The sequence below is a fragment of the Pecten maximus genome, chromosome 3, assembly GCF_902652985.1.
Source record: "Pecten maximus chromosome 3, xPecMax1.1, whole genome shotgun sequence".
NCBI lineage: Eukaryota > Metazoa > Mollusca > Bivalvia > Pectinida > Pectinidae > Pecten > Pecten maximus.
In genome coordinates this window covers 17,227,151-17,245,929 of record NC_047017.1, presented here as the reverse complement: position 1 = coordinate 17,245,929, position 18,779 = coordinate 17,227,151, and the positions used below count along the sequence as shown (strand labels likewise).

The 18,779-nt window shown below is 36.1% G+C and overlaps 1 protein-coding gene across 1 annotated transcript; it reads left to right on the top strand.

The window, feature by feature from the left end:
* The first annotated feature begins 1,217 nt into the window (after positions 1-1,217).
* On the top strand, positions 1,218-18,108 carry LOC117322620. The gene is made up of 19 exons (XM_033877558.1): positions 1,218-1,519; positions 4,154-4,208; positions 5,123-5,167; positions 5,494-5,601; positions 7,122-7,160; positions 8,182-8,253; positions 9,235-9,365; positions 10,173-10,336; positions 10,738-10,828; positions 12,313-12,452; positions 12,956-12,999; positions 13,404-13,514; positions 13,857-13,943; positions 14,292-14,400; positions 15,149-15,291; positions 15,723-16,123; positions 16,476-16,573; positions 17,174-17,230; positions 17,398-18,108. Exons 1-19 carry the CDS (start codon positions 1,344-1,346, stop codon positions 17,421-17,423), a joined length of 2,097 nt encoding a protein of 698 aa, XP_033733449.1. The 5' UTR covers positions 1,218-1,343; the 3' UTR covers positions 17,424-18,108.
* Positions 18,109-18,779: the final 671 nt, after the last annotated feature.

Genomic DNA, 18,779 nt, shown 5'->3' with positions numbered 1-18,779 from the left:
GTTATAATGGACCACCTAGATGTATACATGTACGTATGTGTATGTAATGCATGTGCTTTGACAAGCTAATTAGTTGACACATTTACTCGGGGAGCAACAGGCGCGGATCCAGGAATTTGAAAGGGGGGGGGGGGGGGGGGGGGGGGGGGTCCAGTAATTTAGTGGTAATGCGAGCACCCCCCCCCCCCCGGATCCGCTAGTGAGCAATATGAATTCCACTATATGAAATACATTTTTATAAGAGTTTGTATATCGTTTAAGATATCTTAAAATTGAACATATATGCTATATAGTGTAATGAACAGCTTAAATCTTATATAAGATAACTCTAAACAAAGAAGATATCTTATAAAACACAATTAAGATATTTCACTGAGTAAAAGAAGATCGGGATTTTCTCCTGAATGTAAATGTCACATTGGTTCTACATCGATGACTGAGTATTGTCTATATATATACGTAGAATGTCACATCCTTTGTATTTTGTTTGTTTACATGTTTTTGTCAACAATGACAAAATTTACAAATCCACATTGTTCAAACTTTGCACTGTATATATATTCAATAGGGCGTGTAGAGCTGTATACAAAATAAGCCATACACATGTCTATTGGGCCTCTTGATTTGTGCGGAATGCTGCCAATGTTCGGTCTGCCATATCGATCGCAGATAAGGTGTTTTAACTGTTCCGTTCAGAAGTATACCTATGTGTGCCACTGGGTATTAATTAATTAAGGTCTAATCTGTGGGTATTGTACCCGCGTACAGCTCTTGGCCAGTCCGCCGCTTAAACGTTGTTCTCGCTCTCAAATCATTGATATAGTCTTTTTATCAATTACACACCCCGACTCGAGGTGTCACAAATATCGATACAAAGGTTTACCGCAGTTAAATAATGTTTTGTCATTTCATCAGATACCTATAGCTTTTATATGTACATTTAAACATTTAAGGTAACTCAGAGAGGTAAAAACAAAATCGAGTGATCGTAAAAGTGTTTGTTAAAGATATTATAAAGCTCTCAAAGTGTATAATATATAGTCTATACACAATGTTTACCTTCAGTTCCATGTTAAATCTTTTTTTTATTTGCACGACAAGAAAAACTAACGTGGATTAACAGTTTAAGCAAATGAACAATCTGACTGGAGATTAGGCTAACCGGTCGTCAGGGACAACCTTCAACAATGAGATTAGATTAACAGATTAATTATGTACACGTTTGTTAAATCTATATACGGTTTTTAGCATTGTCTTATAACGAGACATACAAAACGGGATTAGAGTTATTTTAAAGTACTATATTTTCTACTGGAAAAGGTTTTTTTATCTGAACTTGAAATATGGAGTCCACAGTGGAAAGAAAACGGCGTATTTACGGTCCGATTCGGAACCTCCAAGTGGAGGAAATCAGGAGTCGCCTGTCCAAGAGTTGTGTTCTGAAACCTGGGGAATATAATTATACTGACGACAAATTGAAAGCTGTCAATTATGGCACCAGTTACGACACGGATTTTCCGTAAGTATCATCAGCATGTTTGATTATTATATCGAGTAATATTAGCCACAAGGACTGTTACATCAATGTAAACTAATTTACATAACGAAATGAGAGATATAGGATATAAACTACATTCAGGGACGTAATTAAAGAAAGAAAATATACTCCCAGTCGACAAACATACCTATACTGTTACTGTTACTAATCATAAAACACTGTTAAATAGGATTTGTGGGAATCAATATAATGGAGTTGATGGTTGGTGGTTGTGGTTGTGGTTGTGGGGGGTGGGGGGTGGGGGGGGGGGGGTTCTTCCAATTAAAACAACAACGTCTACACTAATTTTGTTTAACTCTTAAACCAGCCTCCCACAGATGAACTTATATGTGTATATATGATTTTAATCAAGGACAGCAGATATGCCGGTTACACCATGCATGCATATCCCTGGTGTTAGATAATTGTTACTCAATTATGACCTCATTGACCCGAAATCTACACATTATGAAACCATCCGATTGACAATGTGTCACTCTCGTCCAAGGGAAGATATCCCACAGATTGACAGAGGCTTGCATACTTTACCATTCAAATTGGGATGTTTAGATACTAAGAAATTGATTACATATACATGTATACTGTAAAAGTATTACCATTCTTATTGCTCTTCAATGATTTGAGGTAAGCACTGTGTTAATTAAGTTTTTCACACATTGACAAAAATGCGCCCCACACGAAGACGCCCGAGCAAACACTACGTGTCACAATAAATGTTCATTAGTCTCATTCAAAGGGACAAAACTAACACAAGGTGTTACAGTTTTCAACGTGGCATTGTTTGCTCGTCTTCAACAAAGTAAAGCATGTACTTGGTCAATTTCCAACACCACAAGACCGAGTACCATGTACCTATACTCTTACAAAAGAAAACACAGCAAAAACAGTTTTTTATTAACAAGTTGTTCAGAAACCCCGACTTTCAAGTGACACGAGACGAATAACATTGTTATAAAACATAAAAATGATACTATTTTATCTTTACTGTTATGCTTACCTGGACATGTCAACGTGTAGGGGTTATTGTGATTCTTTTTAGTCTAGACACGACAATAAATTGAACATAGAAGAAAGCAATCAGTTGAAATAAAAGGTTATATATACATATAATTCAAGATTTTCAGTGGGATATGGCAAGCAAATTCCACATTTATTCAAGGTTTTTTTGTTTCGTTTCATCATCAAAACAGCTAGGGTCATATAAGTACACGTGTCCGCATGCTGAGCGCTCAACATTTTTGGGAGTGGTACGGCTGGTTTGCCCTTTGTCAGTATAGTGTGACCGGATGGGGTGTCCTGCTGAACATCTTCGTCAGTATGATTCAGTGAGATAGCACTATAAAGTCAATATTAGTTCTAAGCTACCATACTCCATTCTCTCTTTTTACTTCATACTATACCCCTTCCACTCAATTTCACACTTTTTTTTCGTCAGCTGGAAGGCTGCAGGGTCGCAATAGCGTTAAATAGATACTATAAAAAATGCTGTTGATAGGACATACAAAACCAAACCAAATGGCCGAAGAAACCAATCGTAGTGAAAATATAAACAGACTTGGTAAGCAGGAAAGGAAGGTGATATAATTACATAAGTGCTGCAATGGGAGATACAGACCAGTTTTGGTCTCTTCAATGTTGCCCAAGAAGAAGACGAAAACAATATTGCATTTTTCACATTAGTTACCTCATAGATCGCAAGCAGTGGTGTTTTTGCGGTCTAATTTTTGGTTTCTCCAAAACTGTCAAATAGAGAGACAGAAACCCATTCAGACACTAATTATCCCGCAAGGGTTGGAGTTTAGGGAATAATTTTCCAGCTCCAGCAGGAATTGTTCGGGAGTAATGCCGATCCGGTATTTCATAAAAGTATGTGAGATAAATAAGATACACGTATATTATTAAACATATTGAGTAATCTTTAACATAAGACTGAGGTATTGTAAGGTATCTCTATATTAAGATAAATATATGTTGATAAGTTTGATATCTAAGGGGGAGGAGGGGGAGACTTAAATTGACGCCTACTGCTCTTCATCGACGACACCCATCATACAAATCTACGTCAATTTTTGGTTAAGTTACATTCTCAAAGTGAGGACAGGGGTAGTGACAATGGGACCAATAGTATATGTCAACTAGCATCAAATCGTCTGACTTCACATTATCGCACAAGGCAATTGAATAGTCGATATCTGTCACGGAAATCCGGATAATGGGAATTAGTCATTGAATATTGATTCAACTGGGACATGTAAACAACGTAGGTAGGGGAAGCAGGGATGCTACCATCTAGGAATGGAGTATTAACAATTGAGAAGTTTAAATCATCACACTTATCATACAAGTTTGTTGTAAGCCGTCCCTGTTTGGTAACGTTGCAAGTGGTGACCGAGGCAAGCCTCTGATGTTGAAGAGTCTGTAGTGTCCATGGATTCAAGTTCTACAGAATATATTCGATTGTCATGTTCAATACAGCTTTTTGTTATTCAAAGATGGCACGCCGTCCATATACCTATAGGTTAAATCGATAGACTTTGCAAGGTCTCTGTGACCTCTTCTGATAAGCTCTTCAATATAATCAGCTTCGTTTGGAAGCAAAACCAAGTCGGCCAACAAAGAGGCACAGTTTGTTCCCATAGGTATGCCAACAGTCTGTTGGAAGGTCTGGTCGTAAAAGCACTATATGATCCAGCTCTTATTTCTATTAGGAAGTGTTAATATCTTGTGTGCCTTTTGTACCATCCTTTAGTTACCTGACTCTACATGATAACAATGATATCATTGTCATATTAAAGCGTTACAACCTAAAACGCAGTCATTGTAATGGTACGCGACGCACCTGTGGTATAGGGGGTCGCGGTGGCCGAGTGATCAAGGTGTCCCGACACTTTATCACTAGCCCTCCACCTCTGGGTTGCGAGTTCGAAACCTACGTGGGGTAGGTGCCTGGTACTGACCGTAGGCCGGTGGTTTTTCTCCGAGTACTTCGGCTTTCCTCCACCTCCAAGACCTGGCACGTCCTTAAATGACCTTGGCTGTTAATAGGACGTTAAACAAAATAAACCAAACCATAACCAAACCAAAACTGTGGTATATAGTTATAGGATAATTTCGGAATCCAAGGGTTGTGTACTCGATTAGGTACAGATATCGTATGTGAACGTAAGCCTGGAATTTCGAGGGTGATTATAAAATAGATGCAATGCTATGTAAACGAATGAAATTGTACTAACGTTACTTTTCTAAACGTAAAATATTACCACATCCTGTATTTACAAATAAAAGTCAATTCATTTTATATCATGATGTTCTTTTCAACTTGGTACCAGTATTACGTGTATATAATCATAGTGTCACATAATTTTACAAAAATTGCTACTGTTTCACACTGGTACGCAAACATCATTTCTACTCACAACTGAAAAAAAAGACAACTGTAATGCAATATCTGAATTATATGGCTTTAGTAATGATTCGTAGTGGATGTGCATGTTTATACATCGATGAAGAACGCACCATTATGAGATCAATGTCAACTGATCTATGTCGTTTATTTTTTTCCAGGGAGCCATTCCGGACCCGAGCAACAACCAGGAACAGAAAGGCCAGGTAAGATTGTGGAACTTCAGACGACAATACATTGTGGTCTCAAGCACCACCCAAAGAACATAATCTGCTGCAGTACAAATCCGCCATTGCTGTTAACACATTTGTTGTCCACATCAGTCGTGAAATAGATTAATATACAATGTATTAAATTCATCCTGAAGAGCAGTGACATATATTCCCACTAAGACATGTGTTCGACTAAAAAAACCAGTAAGTGTCTACCCAAAGGTGGTTAATATCATGGCGATTTTTATAGAATTAAGACAAATTAGGTAGACTATATAAGTATATACTTATACGTGCCGAATCTACATTTTGTTTTTCAGTTGACACATCACTTTGAGATGGGTAACGACAGCGGAGCCGCAGTAGATGTCAAAACTTACCAAGACAGTACTACCAAGGTCGACTTCCAAGAAAAGCCATACAGCAAGGTAAACACTCGATGTCGACTATAGCAACAATCTAGTTACTCTTCGGAGAAAAGAGACTATGTAGCTCTCTCACCAAACTACAGCCACTGTATGTAAAACAATGTGGGCGAATCTGGTATTCAAAATAAATAGGGTGTTATAAGATCATTTACGAGCAGACTTTTGTATAGGAATTGTTTTCAGGCGAATCTAGAAAGTTAGAACCATTTCTAAAATGTTGAGGAGTCCCAAACTTAAAGATATAGTGACTTCAGAAAAAGCAGGACTCAAATATTTTAGTCCCAAAATCAAAAGTTGAATGTATTAGGGGTTAATGATGGACTTCTCTCCAGTTAATGACTATGTAAAATAGTTAGACTATTCACTTGTGCGTACAATCCTTTGAGATTGCTGGGTGGTAAGTCTTGCTAGTGAAATTTATGTCCCCGAGGTTTGCCGCTATCATATACGCCACGTTTACGTTCTTACGAATGGTGACACTGATTCTGAATTTTGAATTTTATCGCAAAATAACAAATGGGTTAAACTGCACCTCATCCCATTCACAGGCGCTTGCATAGAAACTATCACTTTCGATTTTTTTATATGACAGCGGTATGTGTAATGTGTAATAGGGCCCTATTACACATTACACATACCGCTGTCATATAAAAAAAAAATCGAAAGTGATAGTTTCTATGCAAGCGCCTGTGATCCCATTATCTATTTCATCACGTGATTCCTTTTTATTTCCCCAACTCCCTCCTGGAAGTCCTTACTTTTAGCCCATTGCATCACTAATGAGCCCTAAAAGTTATCTCTGTGATACATTTTCATATTCCTGGTAAAGGATATGCTTTATACGTAATTTAATGCATAGAGAATATACTAAATGCATAATGAATATACCGTATACGTAACAAAATGCATATGGACTATACTTTATATGTATATAAATGCATGTCATTTGTACAAACCCTCTATGTAATAATTGTTACCACAGTGTTCGAAAACTTTTCCATCAGGTAAAGGTGCTTCACCTGATGGAAACGTTTAAGATATTCTAACAATGTTAGGATTGCTAGGTTTAAGCTCCGTCTAAAAAAAACACAAAAAAACACCAAAAGTAGCACAGACGTTGTAAATAGGTTTATTCCTCCATTCTTCTACAACCAAAGACTTTAATCCAATTAACGTTAATGAAGAATTAGATATTATCCATATCACAATCAACTAATAATCCATGCACGGCTGGCTATGTGATAAGGTTTCCACGAAGTATCAACCATGCCTCTTCCCAAACTTAGACATGCCATGGTATGGATTTGCGCTGAAGGAAATCAATGCAAAAGAAACAATGCTACTGTCCAACTAAAGCGCTAAACACAAGCTGATTAAATATTAAATCAACACACATAATATGAATGCATACCATCCTTAGGACACTGACCTTTATAATGCAGGCTGGCTAAAGATAATCAGCATTCGAGTGAATATGTGAATCAACCTGCAATATATGTTTCTCTTTTCCTGCGTTTCAGACGGATATGGTGGTGAGCAGCAAAGAAATCAACTGGCCGGTAAGTACTACTGTATATGTAGTGAAATAAAAATTCCGTTTTTATCATAAAAGCTGTTATTTGCATTACTTTCTCTTTGTTTATTGATGTTCCCCATATATTACCATTGGTAATCACTGTTATTCCCCATATATTACCATTGGTAATCACTGTTATTCCCCATATATTACCATTGGTAATCACTGTTATACCCCATATATCACCATTGGTAATCACTGTTATTCCCCATATATTACCATTGGTAATCATTGTTATTCCCCATATATTACCATTGGTAATCACTGTTATTCCCTATATATTACCATTGGTAATCATTGTTATTCCCCATATATTTGATAAACACTGTTATTCCCCATATATTACCATTGGTGATCACTGTTATACCCCATATATTACCATTAGTAGTCACTACTATTCCCCATATATTACCATTGGTAATCACTTTTATTCCCAATATATTACCATTGGTAATCACTGTTATTCCCTATATATTACCATTTTTAATGACTGTTATTCCCCATGTATTACCATTGGTAATCACTGTCATTCCCAATATATTACCATTAGTGATCACTGCTATTTTTACCTCAGATGTTCTGTTTTAAGCAACCATTGTACCTGAAATGTTATCACTATATTATAGAAACAATTTTTACCAGTGAAACTTCTGTTAAAGTGATATATTTCACTAGTGTAAATATCGCTTTTTACGATTTAATCTATCAAAACAATGCTTACATACGACAATAGGGAAATTAAAAGCTGACCCGATACATTTTGCTTTAAAAGTGTAAAAAACAGAATATCTAGCATTTTCTTCAGTAATACCAACTATTTCACGAGTGGGGGCAAATTTTTGATATCTTTCACTGCGCACTAAGTGAAATATATTTGGTATTACTGAAGACACTGTTAGATATCCTCAATATCCCAAACACTGACTCATTTATTCACGACCACAAGGTCGAAAGACAGTTGAAACAATTGGTATGAAATAGGAAATTGTGTCTTCTGCTTTCAGGACATGGCGCCTAGATATATGACCAGTAGGAAAATGGAGGATTCCGAATACGCTTCTAATTACAATCCCGGGGTAGGTACGATAGGACAATGCCGTCTTAATCGCGAAAGGAAGACAATGGCTTCATGACATATCTTAGAAGGCGCTAGCTCTTCCAGAACACCTGGTCGAGCATTGTACCTGTGCTGTATCAAGGGTCTCTATGATAAGCTATATTTTGATTGTTTTATGCCTTTTAGATTTTGAGTTATAGTTTTGTTTTTTAATAATTTTTCTCAGTAAATAATTGTTCATTTCAAATTGCATTCAATGTTTGATCCACTTAAAATAGGTTATACCAACAATTCACAAGAAATGTAATGGGGAAGTGAAAAACATTGTATTTCATAGTAATGCCATAGGTCAAAGGTCATAGGCTAATGACATTGATGGACTCAAAGCGAAAACACATAAACTGTATGATATTATGACGTAATCATATTAGCGAAAAAAATGTGCTATACAATGTTAATGGGCAATCAAATAAGTCATATACGGAACGAACATTCAATAATCATTTTTTAATTCAAAAATCGCAGTGTTAATAATAACTGCATAGTAAGATATTTTTTATAAATACCAGAAAGCCATAGAAACGCATCATATTGTGATAAAGAGGTGTCTTTTGACCTTTGGCAATTTTTGAGCGATTTTTTTATCTTTAAAGACTCAATTGAAAGCACTGGAAGGTATCTATTGTGTTAACTATGATTTCACAATCTAAGTTAAGGATGTTCTCAATGCATTCTTTTTTTAAGTGAAACACGTTTGACTTAGCATAAAAGTCAAATCAAAGATGCATTGTTCCGCCTTAGAAAGGTTCCATATTCTTAGCAGAGCTACAAATTATGTGTGAAGAATTGGTTTAGGAAAAATGGTGACATTTCAAATTTAATGACGGCTATAAAACCAAGATCAGATCTCGTTCAATAAAATATTATTTGAATCTGAACATCAATAGAGGCCATATATTTATGATATGATGTCATGGCGTTTATTTCTCTTTAATTAAAGCTAGAGAAGTCAGCAGCAGAATCAGCGATGTTTCCCAGGCTGAACACCTCTAAGATGCAGCTACCCATAGACCAGTCACGCTTTAAGCGACATCGCGGAACCAATATCACTTTTGGTAGTGATAACCCCAGGTAACTATAAGTTACATACACATTGGTTGCCTCCTAGTCATAGAAAATTGTGAGTTCGTTTCATCACATATATCCACACCCGTAATCACAGAAACCTGACCATTGAAAACTGTCATTGCATAAGAATTTTGGAAGAAAGAATATGTCGGTATAGAAAAGCCCTTACTAACCCAGCAATGTCTATTTAGACCACATTTTGATGACCAACAGTTATCAACAATGCACGTCTTCAATCCCTGCCTATACTGGCCACCTCTTTGTTGCTGTATAATAAAACATACATTTCCCTCTTCGCTGCCAATGTCTGCCTATAAAATCCCTCTCTTAGCGACCAGCATCTGTCTATAAAATTCACCGCTTAGTGCCCAACACCTTTGCAATAGTTTACCTCTTCACTTCCAACACCTGTCTATAGAGGACACCTTCTAGCGACCAACACTTGTCCATAAAGTTCTCCGCTAAGTGACTAACACCTTTGCAAAAAGTTCATCTCTTCTCTACTAACACTTGTCTATAAAGGTCACCTCTTAGCGACCAACACCTATCTATAAAGGTCAATTCTTCGCGACCAACACCTATCTGTAAATGTCGCCCCTTAGCGACCAACAACTGTCTATAAAGGTCACCTCTTAGTAACCAAAACCTTCTTCTATAGGCATTCTATGGTGGCGAATTATTGTCCAAATATCCAAAATCGAGTATTTTACATGTTTGATAATATAATAATAAAATATAATATTTTCATTCCATTATCAATACATGTTGTTTACATTGCATTTCATAATTAACTATATTTTCTGTCTGTAGCATATTCAGTGAGAGCCAACGTGTGTTTGGAGTGGGAGAGGCCAACAAAGTTCCCTCTCTCGCATTTTCCGCAGAAGACCAGGCCACGGCACAGGTCAGCAAAGCCATGAAGGACCTCGGCCGGACATCTCACGTGTTTAGATACGGGGACTACAATGGAATCAGTAAGACATTAGAGGAACTCAAACTTATGTTACAATTTTGTAAAATGTCACAATAATTTACATAATGTGGTCCAGTTAGAGTCATCCTCGATACTCTAGTTGTTACGTCCAGAGAGAAAGTGGTCGTAACCCTTAGAAGTTTGAGTTTCCAGGATGGGTTAGATTATGATAATTGTTTAACACTTGTTATGTTAACTAACATGTTTGAGACAATTTTAGTATTTTTGGTCATTCATTGACCAAATGTTGAAATTAAAGACTATCAATTCAGCTAGATATTGACTGTCATCTGGTTTCCACTACATCACACTAATGGTGTTAGACTTAGGTAGTTAACATCTATAATCATAATCAGCGTATAATTGTGGTCAGGTGTCTGAGTGTGGTCAGTTTTCTTACAGAGGGTAACTATGATACGACAGTAAACGACGAGTTTGGACCGCGGACATTACCCCCGGCGGAGACAGCTGCGCGTGCCCTCAAAGCTGCTGAGTAAGTATAAACACTTAGATGACGATGAGCTTTGTCAAGCTAGCATTGATCTCAGCAAACGTTGACCTCATTATATCACCGAACCTCACTCATGGGAGAAGATTCTATATGATTTCTTTGTCAGCCATGTTTCCTTCTAATTCCTCTACTCGAGATTCCCCAGGTACAGATGTTCGTGAAAGGCTGTTATTGTAAATAAAGTGGATATATCTATTTTATTTGATCAGATTAGTGTTGAAGTATCCCAGAATTTTATGAACATGACGTCAATTTGGCAATAGATTTATGTTTACAAAGGATTTTTTTCCCTAAATACTGCCTCCTACCAAAATACATTTTTGCTTGGACCTCATTGTGCTTCACTATGTTTTCGGCAAATTTTGAATAATCTTAAATTTCCTTATGAAGTGCAATACTTTAAATTACGCTCAAAATATTATCAAAGAGTCTTATGTCGCATGCATGGTGATATTTTCTTCGTTATTGGGGATTCAATGTATCATGTTTAAAGGTGGATTTTTATTATTGTTGTTGTTTTCAACATTGATCAGACTGATGGTTTCAAAACGGAAATCGATATTGGTGGTTGGTAGCCTTGCTCTGCATGACGGGTGACAAAAGACCATAAGACGTTTACCCTTCTGAAACACATGGCTTTTCCTCCCTGTACATGTGTTCAAGGGTCTCAATGCAAATATATACTGCTGGTTTCTCTGTTTAGTAGTTCACGTTGTCTTTTACAAAATAGTAAGTGATATTTGGGTCGACGTTACACAGATTTCCAACCACAAGCGATTATCGACTATTTTACTGTTGCTTAAAATGGTTATCAACTACCTTCACTATTGTTCAAAACGGAAATCGATATTGGTGGTCGGTAGCCTTGTTCTGCATGACGGGTGGCAAAAGACCACAAGACGCTTACGCTTCCGAATCACATGGTTTTTTACTCCCTGTTTATGTGTTCAAGGGTCTCAATTCAAATATATATTTTGCCAACATTTCCCCTCGTTTTTTAATTCTCTGTTGTTTTTGGAATAGTTATGGACTACTTTTACTGTTGTTCTAAATATATATTGGTGGTTTTATAACCGTTTCTCATATCATTCACATATTTGTCTCCCGTTTTACCTGTAAGAGGTTTCTCTGTCTCCCTTTAGGGTGTAATTTCTCTGTCAACCCATAGGACATGACAGATAGCACGTGCTTGCAACAATGCAATGATGTCACAACATCAGTATAATGAAGGCAACAATTCAATCACGTAACGTCAACATCGTGTTTTACTAATTTTATTATTCATTACAAAAAAAATCTTTTAAATAACTGGACCCTGCATAAATATAATAATAATCTTGGAGAACAATAATCGCTCCCTCTTGATATTTAACCCTTCACCCCTCGGATTGGAGACTTCTTTGTCACACCCTAAAGGTAGGATAAAATTCCATTAGTTATGTTTTTGTTGTTATTGTTGTTGATAGCAAAGCCAGAGAACAAGCAGAGCTCAGTGGTGTCGAGGTCCCGCCATCAGGACGAGGAGTAACTCTTCCTGATGACAACACGAGGACCAGCCACCTCGCAGCGTACGCTAGAGATGTCACCGTTCCTGTTGTCTTTAAGGGTATGCCAGCTACAGTGTTAGCTTGTGACGTCATAGTCCCTGTTGTCTATATATTTGTTAAATATGTTGTCTTTACAAATATGTTAAATGCATAATTGTATAAACAGTGACGGATTATGATGACATTGTCCCTGCTGTCTTTAGTTGTATGCTGAAATTGATATTATGCGCTAGATAATGGCGTCAAAGTCCATGTTGTCTTCAGCTAATGCTACATTATATGCCTGGAATCCATTATAAAACAAACTAAGCGTGGTGCAACGCTCTTTTAGATTTCTAGACAATATATTTAAATTGCTATTATTGATTTGAAAGTAAAACAGACTTTCTCCTGGGAAATCGTGATAAATTATTCAGGTTTTCATATATTCTAGACTTCAAACTAGGGAATATGACTCCGTGCTTGGAAACACATACTGTTAATGACATAAGCACAGTTGCTTTACATAAACCATTATTAGAAGACACTGTATGATCCTGAAATATGTACACCATGTTTTCAGGTGCTGCGGACGGCAAAGACTACCAGACATCTGCTCATTTTAAGGTAAGAACCATAAAACAATGATAATGGATACCTTGTGTACTTTGGTACTACACATAAACTACCTGTTTACATTACTGTGAAAATCTGTCAGTAAGTATATTGGTTTATTGTATTGCGGACTTGAATTGTTCCGGGCTACGTTGAAAAGCGCGATGATGGCATCGTATTGGTCAAAATTAAAGTATGGTAACTTTTAATTTTCCAAGTTTACCGTTATTGATTATGTTTAATGTATTATGAAAAAAATATGGTGATTACGGAACCTTAAATTCGTTTTTTCCAAATTTTTGTTACTAGAGGTTTCTAGTATATATGATGACATTGAAGTAATTGATTAATAATCACTAGCCCGTATCATGCCTGTAGTGTTTTTTCTAGAGATTTCTGATTAAATGATTTTCCAGTTTGGACATGACCCATCAACAGTACACAGTATGTATGGGAAGGACTATGCTCTAGCGGCCATGGCAAAGAGAGGACCACCTCAACAGACCCCAACAAAGGCTGCAGGCAATGTAACTACAAGATCCAGACATTTTTATCAAACATCATATTTAAGAGAACTAAAAAAACAGAAAAGAAAAAAAAAATACAAAAAAAAAACAAACAAAAAAAAACAAACAAAAAAACAACAAAAACAAAACAAAAAAACACCACTGTAGATAACAACTCCTTTGTTTTCTTTTACTTCTTCCCATAAATAAATATTTTGATCCTAAATTGAAATTGCTTTTTGACGTCAGAACTATGATTTCTGCTGTAAAAGTACTGCTAACGCAGCGTTTGAAATAATTTTTGTTAATGAAACAATACTTACCCTTGGAGTTTTATATATTCGCCTCTATTTATTTTCACAGATTTTACAAAACGATCCCGCATACTCGGCATTTGGTAGTACCAGTAACAACGTGGATTACAGTTACCAGCCTGCACAGCCTTATAGGGTACTAATCTTTCTTTTTGTTTTTAATAACACAAATATTTGACGTGTTGTGCGATGTGTTGTAATGTAAAAATTTATGTTGTTAGTCGTATTTATATGTTAAGTTAGATACACTTTTATTATCTAAGGTCGTTTTTATATGATGAATAATATACACTTAAGTATTCAAGGCCGTTTTTTATATGTTAAGATACGAACACTTTAATATCAAAGGCCATGTTTAAAGTAAGATACACTTTAGTATCTAAGGCCGTTTTTATATGTAATCTACATCGTGTCAAAGGTTATATGTTTGGTACTAACAATATTATGATGAATCATGATATGGTTTATGTTGTTTTTACTTCAGAATAAAGAAGGGAAAACCTTAATGGAGGTTAATTTGGATAAGAGAGATCATGATAATATCATTATGAGTTGGGACCTCAACAGACACGCCCAGGACAGACAGCGGTCTCGTAAGTACAATACCCATAATGCTCATGTCATTTGGGCGCTACTGCCGACCTGACCTAATATGGGGACTACACAACCATCTGGGTAATTGTAAAAGAAACAAATCCCGGCCAAGGACATAATGGTAAAAGAAACTTGTATAATGATTAGATTTTAATACTGGTCCAACTGAATGCCAATCTGCATGGGAAAATAAAATTGTTTTAAAAATAAGTTAATTTTAATAACAAGATAACAAAACATAACTAATGGCAAATGTAATTTTCTATCAATTTACCTAAACTTGTTGCTGGAATAGCACATGAGCACGACGATTATAAAATGTTTTCCAATTCTTCTGTTAAAACGTTGTATCATTTTCACGCATAAAATGTGATTCTTATATTTAATTTTCATGGAAACACGTCATTGGCACCTTCCAAGGTGTGGTTGCCTATAACTACGACAAAACGGCAAAACTGATTCATCATTATGTAACTCCGTACAAGCACTTTGCATATAAAAAAGAAATCTTGTTCGTGAAACTACATTTTATAATTATGTCTCATGTACCTTCTTAGCTTAGGCTTTTCTTTGTTTGCTTGTTATTAAACCCAAAACCTCGTCACTTCCACGCCGAGTCAAAATACTTGAATTTTAAGATTCCAAGATTTTTTTTATCACATCCACATTTTCGTTCCTCATTGGTTATTTTCGCCCTTCATTGTTTGAACAAGATTTGAACCTGACTAAAGAACCTGTTTGTTACAGTGGCCCACACAGACTACCAGCGCCCTCCTCCAGGCTTCAAGGGTGCGGGACAGCTAGCAGATGCTGGAGTTAGTTATGATTACCTTACACCTGACGATGCACTTCCGTACCCAGGCCTCAACAAGATGCAATCGGAAGCAAAGGTTAGTGCTGACACGAGGCATATTAATCCACTCTCGACATTGTACGGGATCCTTACAGATTAAGTAAACCGATGGACGTAGACAAGATACAAAAGTGGGACCAATCACAATAACCCATAGTTAAGGGGTCAATTCTCATGAGATAAAGATGAGAGAGTAAATCTCAAAGTAGAGAAATTTCAGACTAAGTGCAAGATTCGAAGTGACAAGGAGTTAAAGGGCAACAGTTTTTTGTCATAACATCAAAAAACAAACCATAAACCAATGACGTCCTAATTGCTTTATTCTAGTCTTGTACTTTTAGGAAATATGACGAAAATCGTTTCTTGGTTGTTTTCTAATGGCAAATCTGGTCATCGTAGGTTGATGATAATGAGTCACCTTATTCAAAAGTACAATTAGTATATTAGTCTTTTAATTATCCATTGCAGAACAACTTCATAGGTACATTCATGACAGGCGGCCATGCCACTGGAAGACGCCTTCAAAAGAACACACAAACGAAATCGAGACTAAGTGATGGCAAAAGTACACACTTTGTGGTGGGTTACAACCCAACGGACTTTACAACGGAAACACAGATAAAATATCTAGGTGAAAAGAAGAATGACCAAGGTCTTAAACCTGCTGGCAAAACGGAGAATGTAGCTCCTGTTAAGTTTACATCTCTGACTATTAGTGAAAACACACAAGATCTTAAAGCTGCTGATCCCAAAATGGTAAGCAACAATGAAAGTCTGATGGCACGAGCAGCCTACACCAATCCACAGCCCGAACATGTGATGAGGACATCCGTGATGAAGGCAGACTTCAAACCTCTCCCGGATAGAAGGTCAGTTCTAGTATATGTTTGATGTACTACAGGTTTCGTGTTGGGGTTAGCCAGGTTACTATATGTATATAATTTCAAACTAAAGCTAATTACAGGTAAGCTACCTGTCTGTGAAGACTATGTAAGATTTCTTAGTAATTTTATTACTGTTTATCAATATCCGTAAATAAATTCTGAAGGTATGAAACCTAGAAATGACATGGGAACTAACCCGTGTAAATGAAATGAAGCCAAAAAACTTTCATGATTTGCAGTCTATAGCATTTATATATGAAATGATATATGATAATGTACAAGTATATCTATGTAGATATTAATGTAAAGGTTGTCTCATTTGGGAAACGCGTTGTAGATTTACTGATGCTCAACTTCGGACGATGAGTGATATGAACAAGAAAGTAAGCAAGGAGATCGCCTCGACACATCTTTTCCACACGGACAACTCCGGACGTAAGTATAACAGTCTACAAGGATGGAACAAAAGACACCCAAGATAATAATACATTTCTATACAAATTGGGGGTTAGATACTGTAGAGCCTTAAGGTATACCATAAAACTGTTTCGTGCTCCTAGGACTCGTCAGTGATGCTATTGCCTAAAGTTCTGATATACTGAGATGAAAGCGGAAACTAAAACTGTTCAAAAGAAATCTTAAGATCTGGATGGAGAGTTGCAGTATCCCCATATACAATAAATGTCATAATGTTCAATATTGGATTTCAAAATAGCGTCAAGCTCATGTGTAACTCCTGAATCATGTCGCTATTCCAGTGAATTAAATGTGTCGTCCACAATCACGGTCAGCACATTTCAGTAAAGCTGAGAATAAGATATAGATGGGATACTGAAACCGTTGACAACTCTGGATTTATTGTCTAGAACTTTTACTAGTATAACACCATATCTTATTTTAAAACATCTAACAACTCTGGAGATAAGTTATCTGACAAATCGAGATGTTTAACAATAACTGAAGTGATGAGGCGGATATATTGATTTTTTTAACCTGAGGATGATGAAAATACTAATTATCATTTTTTATTTATAGGTAACAATTACCAAACAACGGCAATGAATGATTTCATCAAACCGGAGACTATGACAGGTAATCATAGTTACGTCTTTGATAAATAAGTAAATGAAAGAAAGTTACATTTAAATTCAGATTGTTCGTATCAATGTCTAGAATGAATCATGGTTGATTCATTGGAATGACAAACAGTTACATACTTACCTCCACATTTTAAAAATTTGAACCATTTTATTTTTCAGGCCAGAAGTTTTTGTCAGCAATGTAACTGTGATACAAGTTCCATGTGAAAGTCGGGATAACATATAAAGGGGACCAAACAAGGCACTTGACTCTTCTTTACGGCGGAAAGTTACACAACAATTCAGTCATTTTAATTTGTGATATTTAGGTGCAGTGAACATGGATTGTGATACCTGGTACATGTGTACTGAGAATGGAACATGTAAATATATATATATATAGCAACCCAAATGACGAAGAAATACCCTTTTATGGCTCGTGCCCCTGATCGGGCTTTGAATTTACGGCACCTAATCGCCTGGACAGAAATACCTGCAGCCTACACCACTACACCACACAACGTTCTATCAATGTATTGTAATATAGAAGAGGGATTATGTAATGATATATGTACACTGTTATTTATTCAAAGAATACCTTTAAAGTATTATTCGTGTTATGGAGCCACAACACAAAAAGAAAATGGAGCGTTTTACAAATAAACTGGAAAATATGAAAATGTAGGAATTTTGTGTTATGGCTCTATTACATCAACAATAGTTCTATTTTATTGTCTATTAATAAATATAATTCAAAAGTAACAATTGTGATGTTTATTTAACGTTCCTTTGAACAATTATTACGCATTTATGTACGTAACCGAGCGACGGCGCTATTTTTATGTTATGTTGAAACAACAAAACTTTTAGAAAACAAAGGTCTTGTGTCAATCAGAACAGTTCGATTTATTTGTGAACATTGAATCATAACTGTGACATTAAGGATTACGAGAAACAACAATACGGATAAAAGATCATAGTTTGTTGAAAAAATATAGCCTTTTGATTGAGAGTATACTGTAGTTTTCCTTGTTGTGATAGTACTATTATACTGTAATTACTAGAAGTTATGAGAATAACAAATAGAAAAGTTTAAGTTGACACTCCATGTAAAACGGAAATATAGACCTTATTGAAATAATAAAAACATATTATAAAAATTATACAAATTATATATTCTCTATCAAAGTCAACATTGGTATGTGCTGAATCTAATAGCTTTTCTGTTGTCCCGAATCACACCTGTAACGGCAATTTTTTTTTTATAAATCATCACTTTAGCCGAACATTTTATTGCATAAAGATATCTACCCTGAGAACTTTGAACCCCGAAGCATCGCGGGCAATAACCTGGATCATGTACACTCGCGACCCCTTAAAACATTCCAGGAGAAATGTATTACAATTAATCATTAGCTTCAACAGCAGGTTCTGAAATGTCATATTCTGAACCTTCATGTTAACAGCTTGTCTCGGTTTCGCTTTGTTTTAGGTCATATTGACACAAAACTGTCATTTAATGGTGACAGCAGGTTGACAGTCGCAAAACTTGTAGGCTCTAA

Coding starts and splice junctions, on each gene's coding strand:
- LOC117322620 (XM_033877558.1), top strand. CDS start 1,344: ATGGAGTCCACAGTGGAAAGAAAACGGCGTATTTACGGTCCGATTCGG. Junction 14,401..15,148: donor CCAGGACAGACAGCGGTCTC/GTAAGTACAATA, acceptor TGTTTGTTACAG/TGGCCCACACAGACTACCAG. Junction 16,124..16,475: donor AAACCTCTCCCGGATAGAAG/GTCAGTTCTAGT, acceptor AACGCGTTGTAG/ATTTACTGATGCTCAACTTC.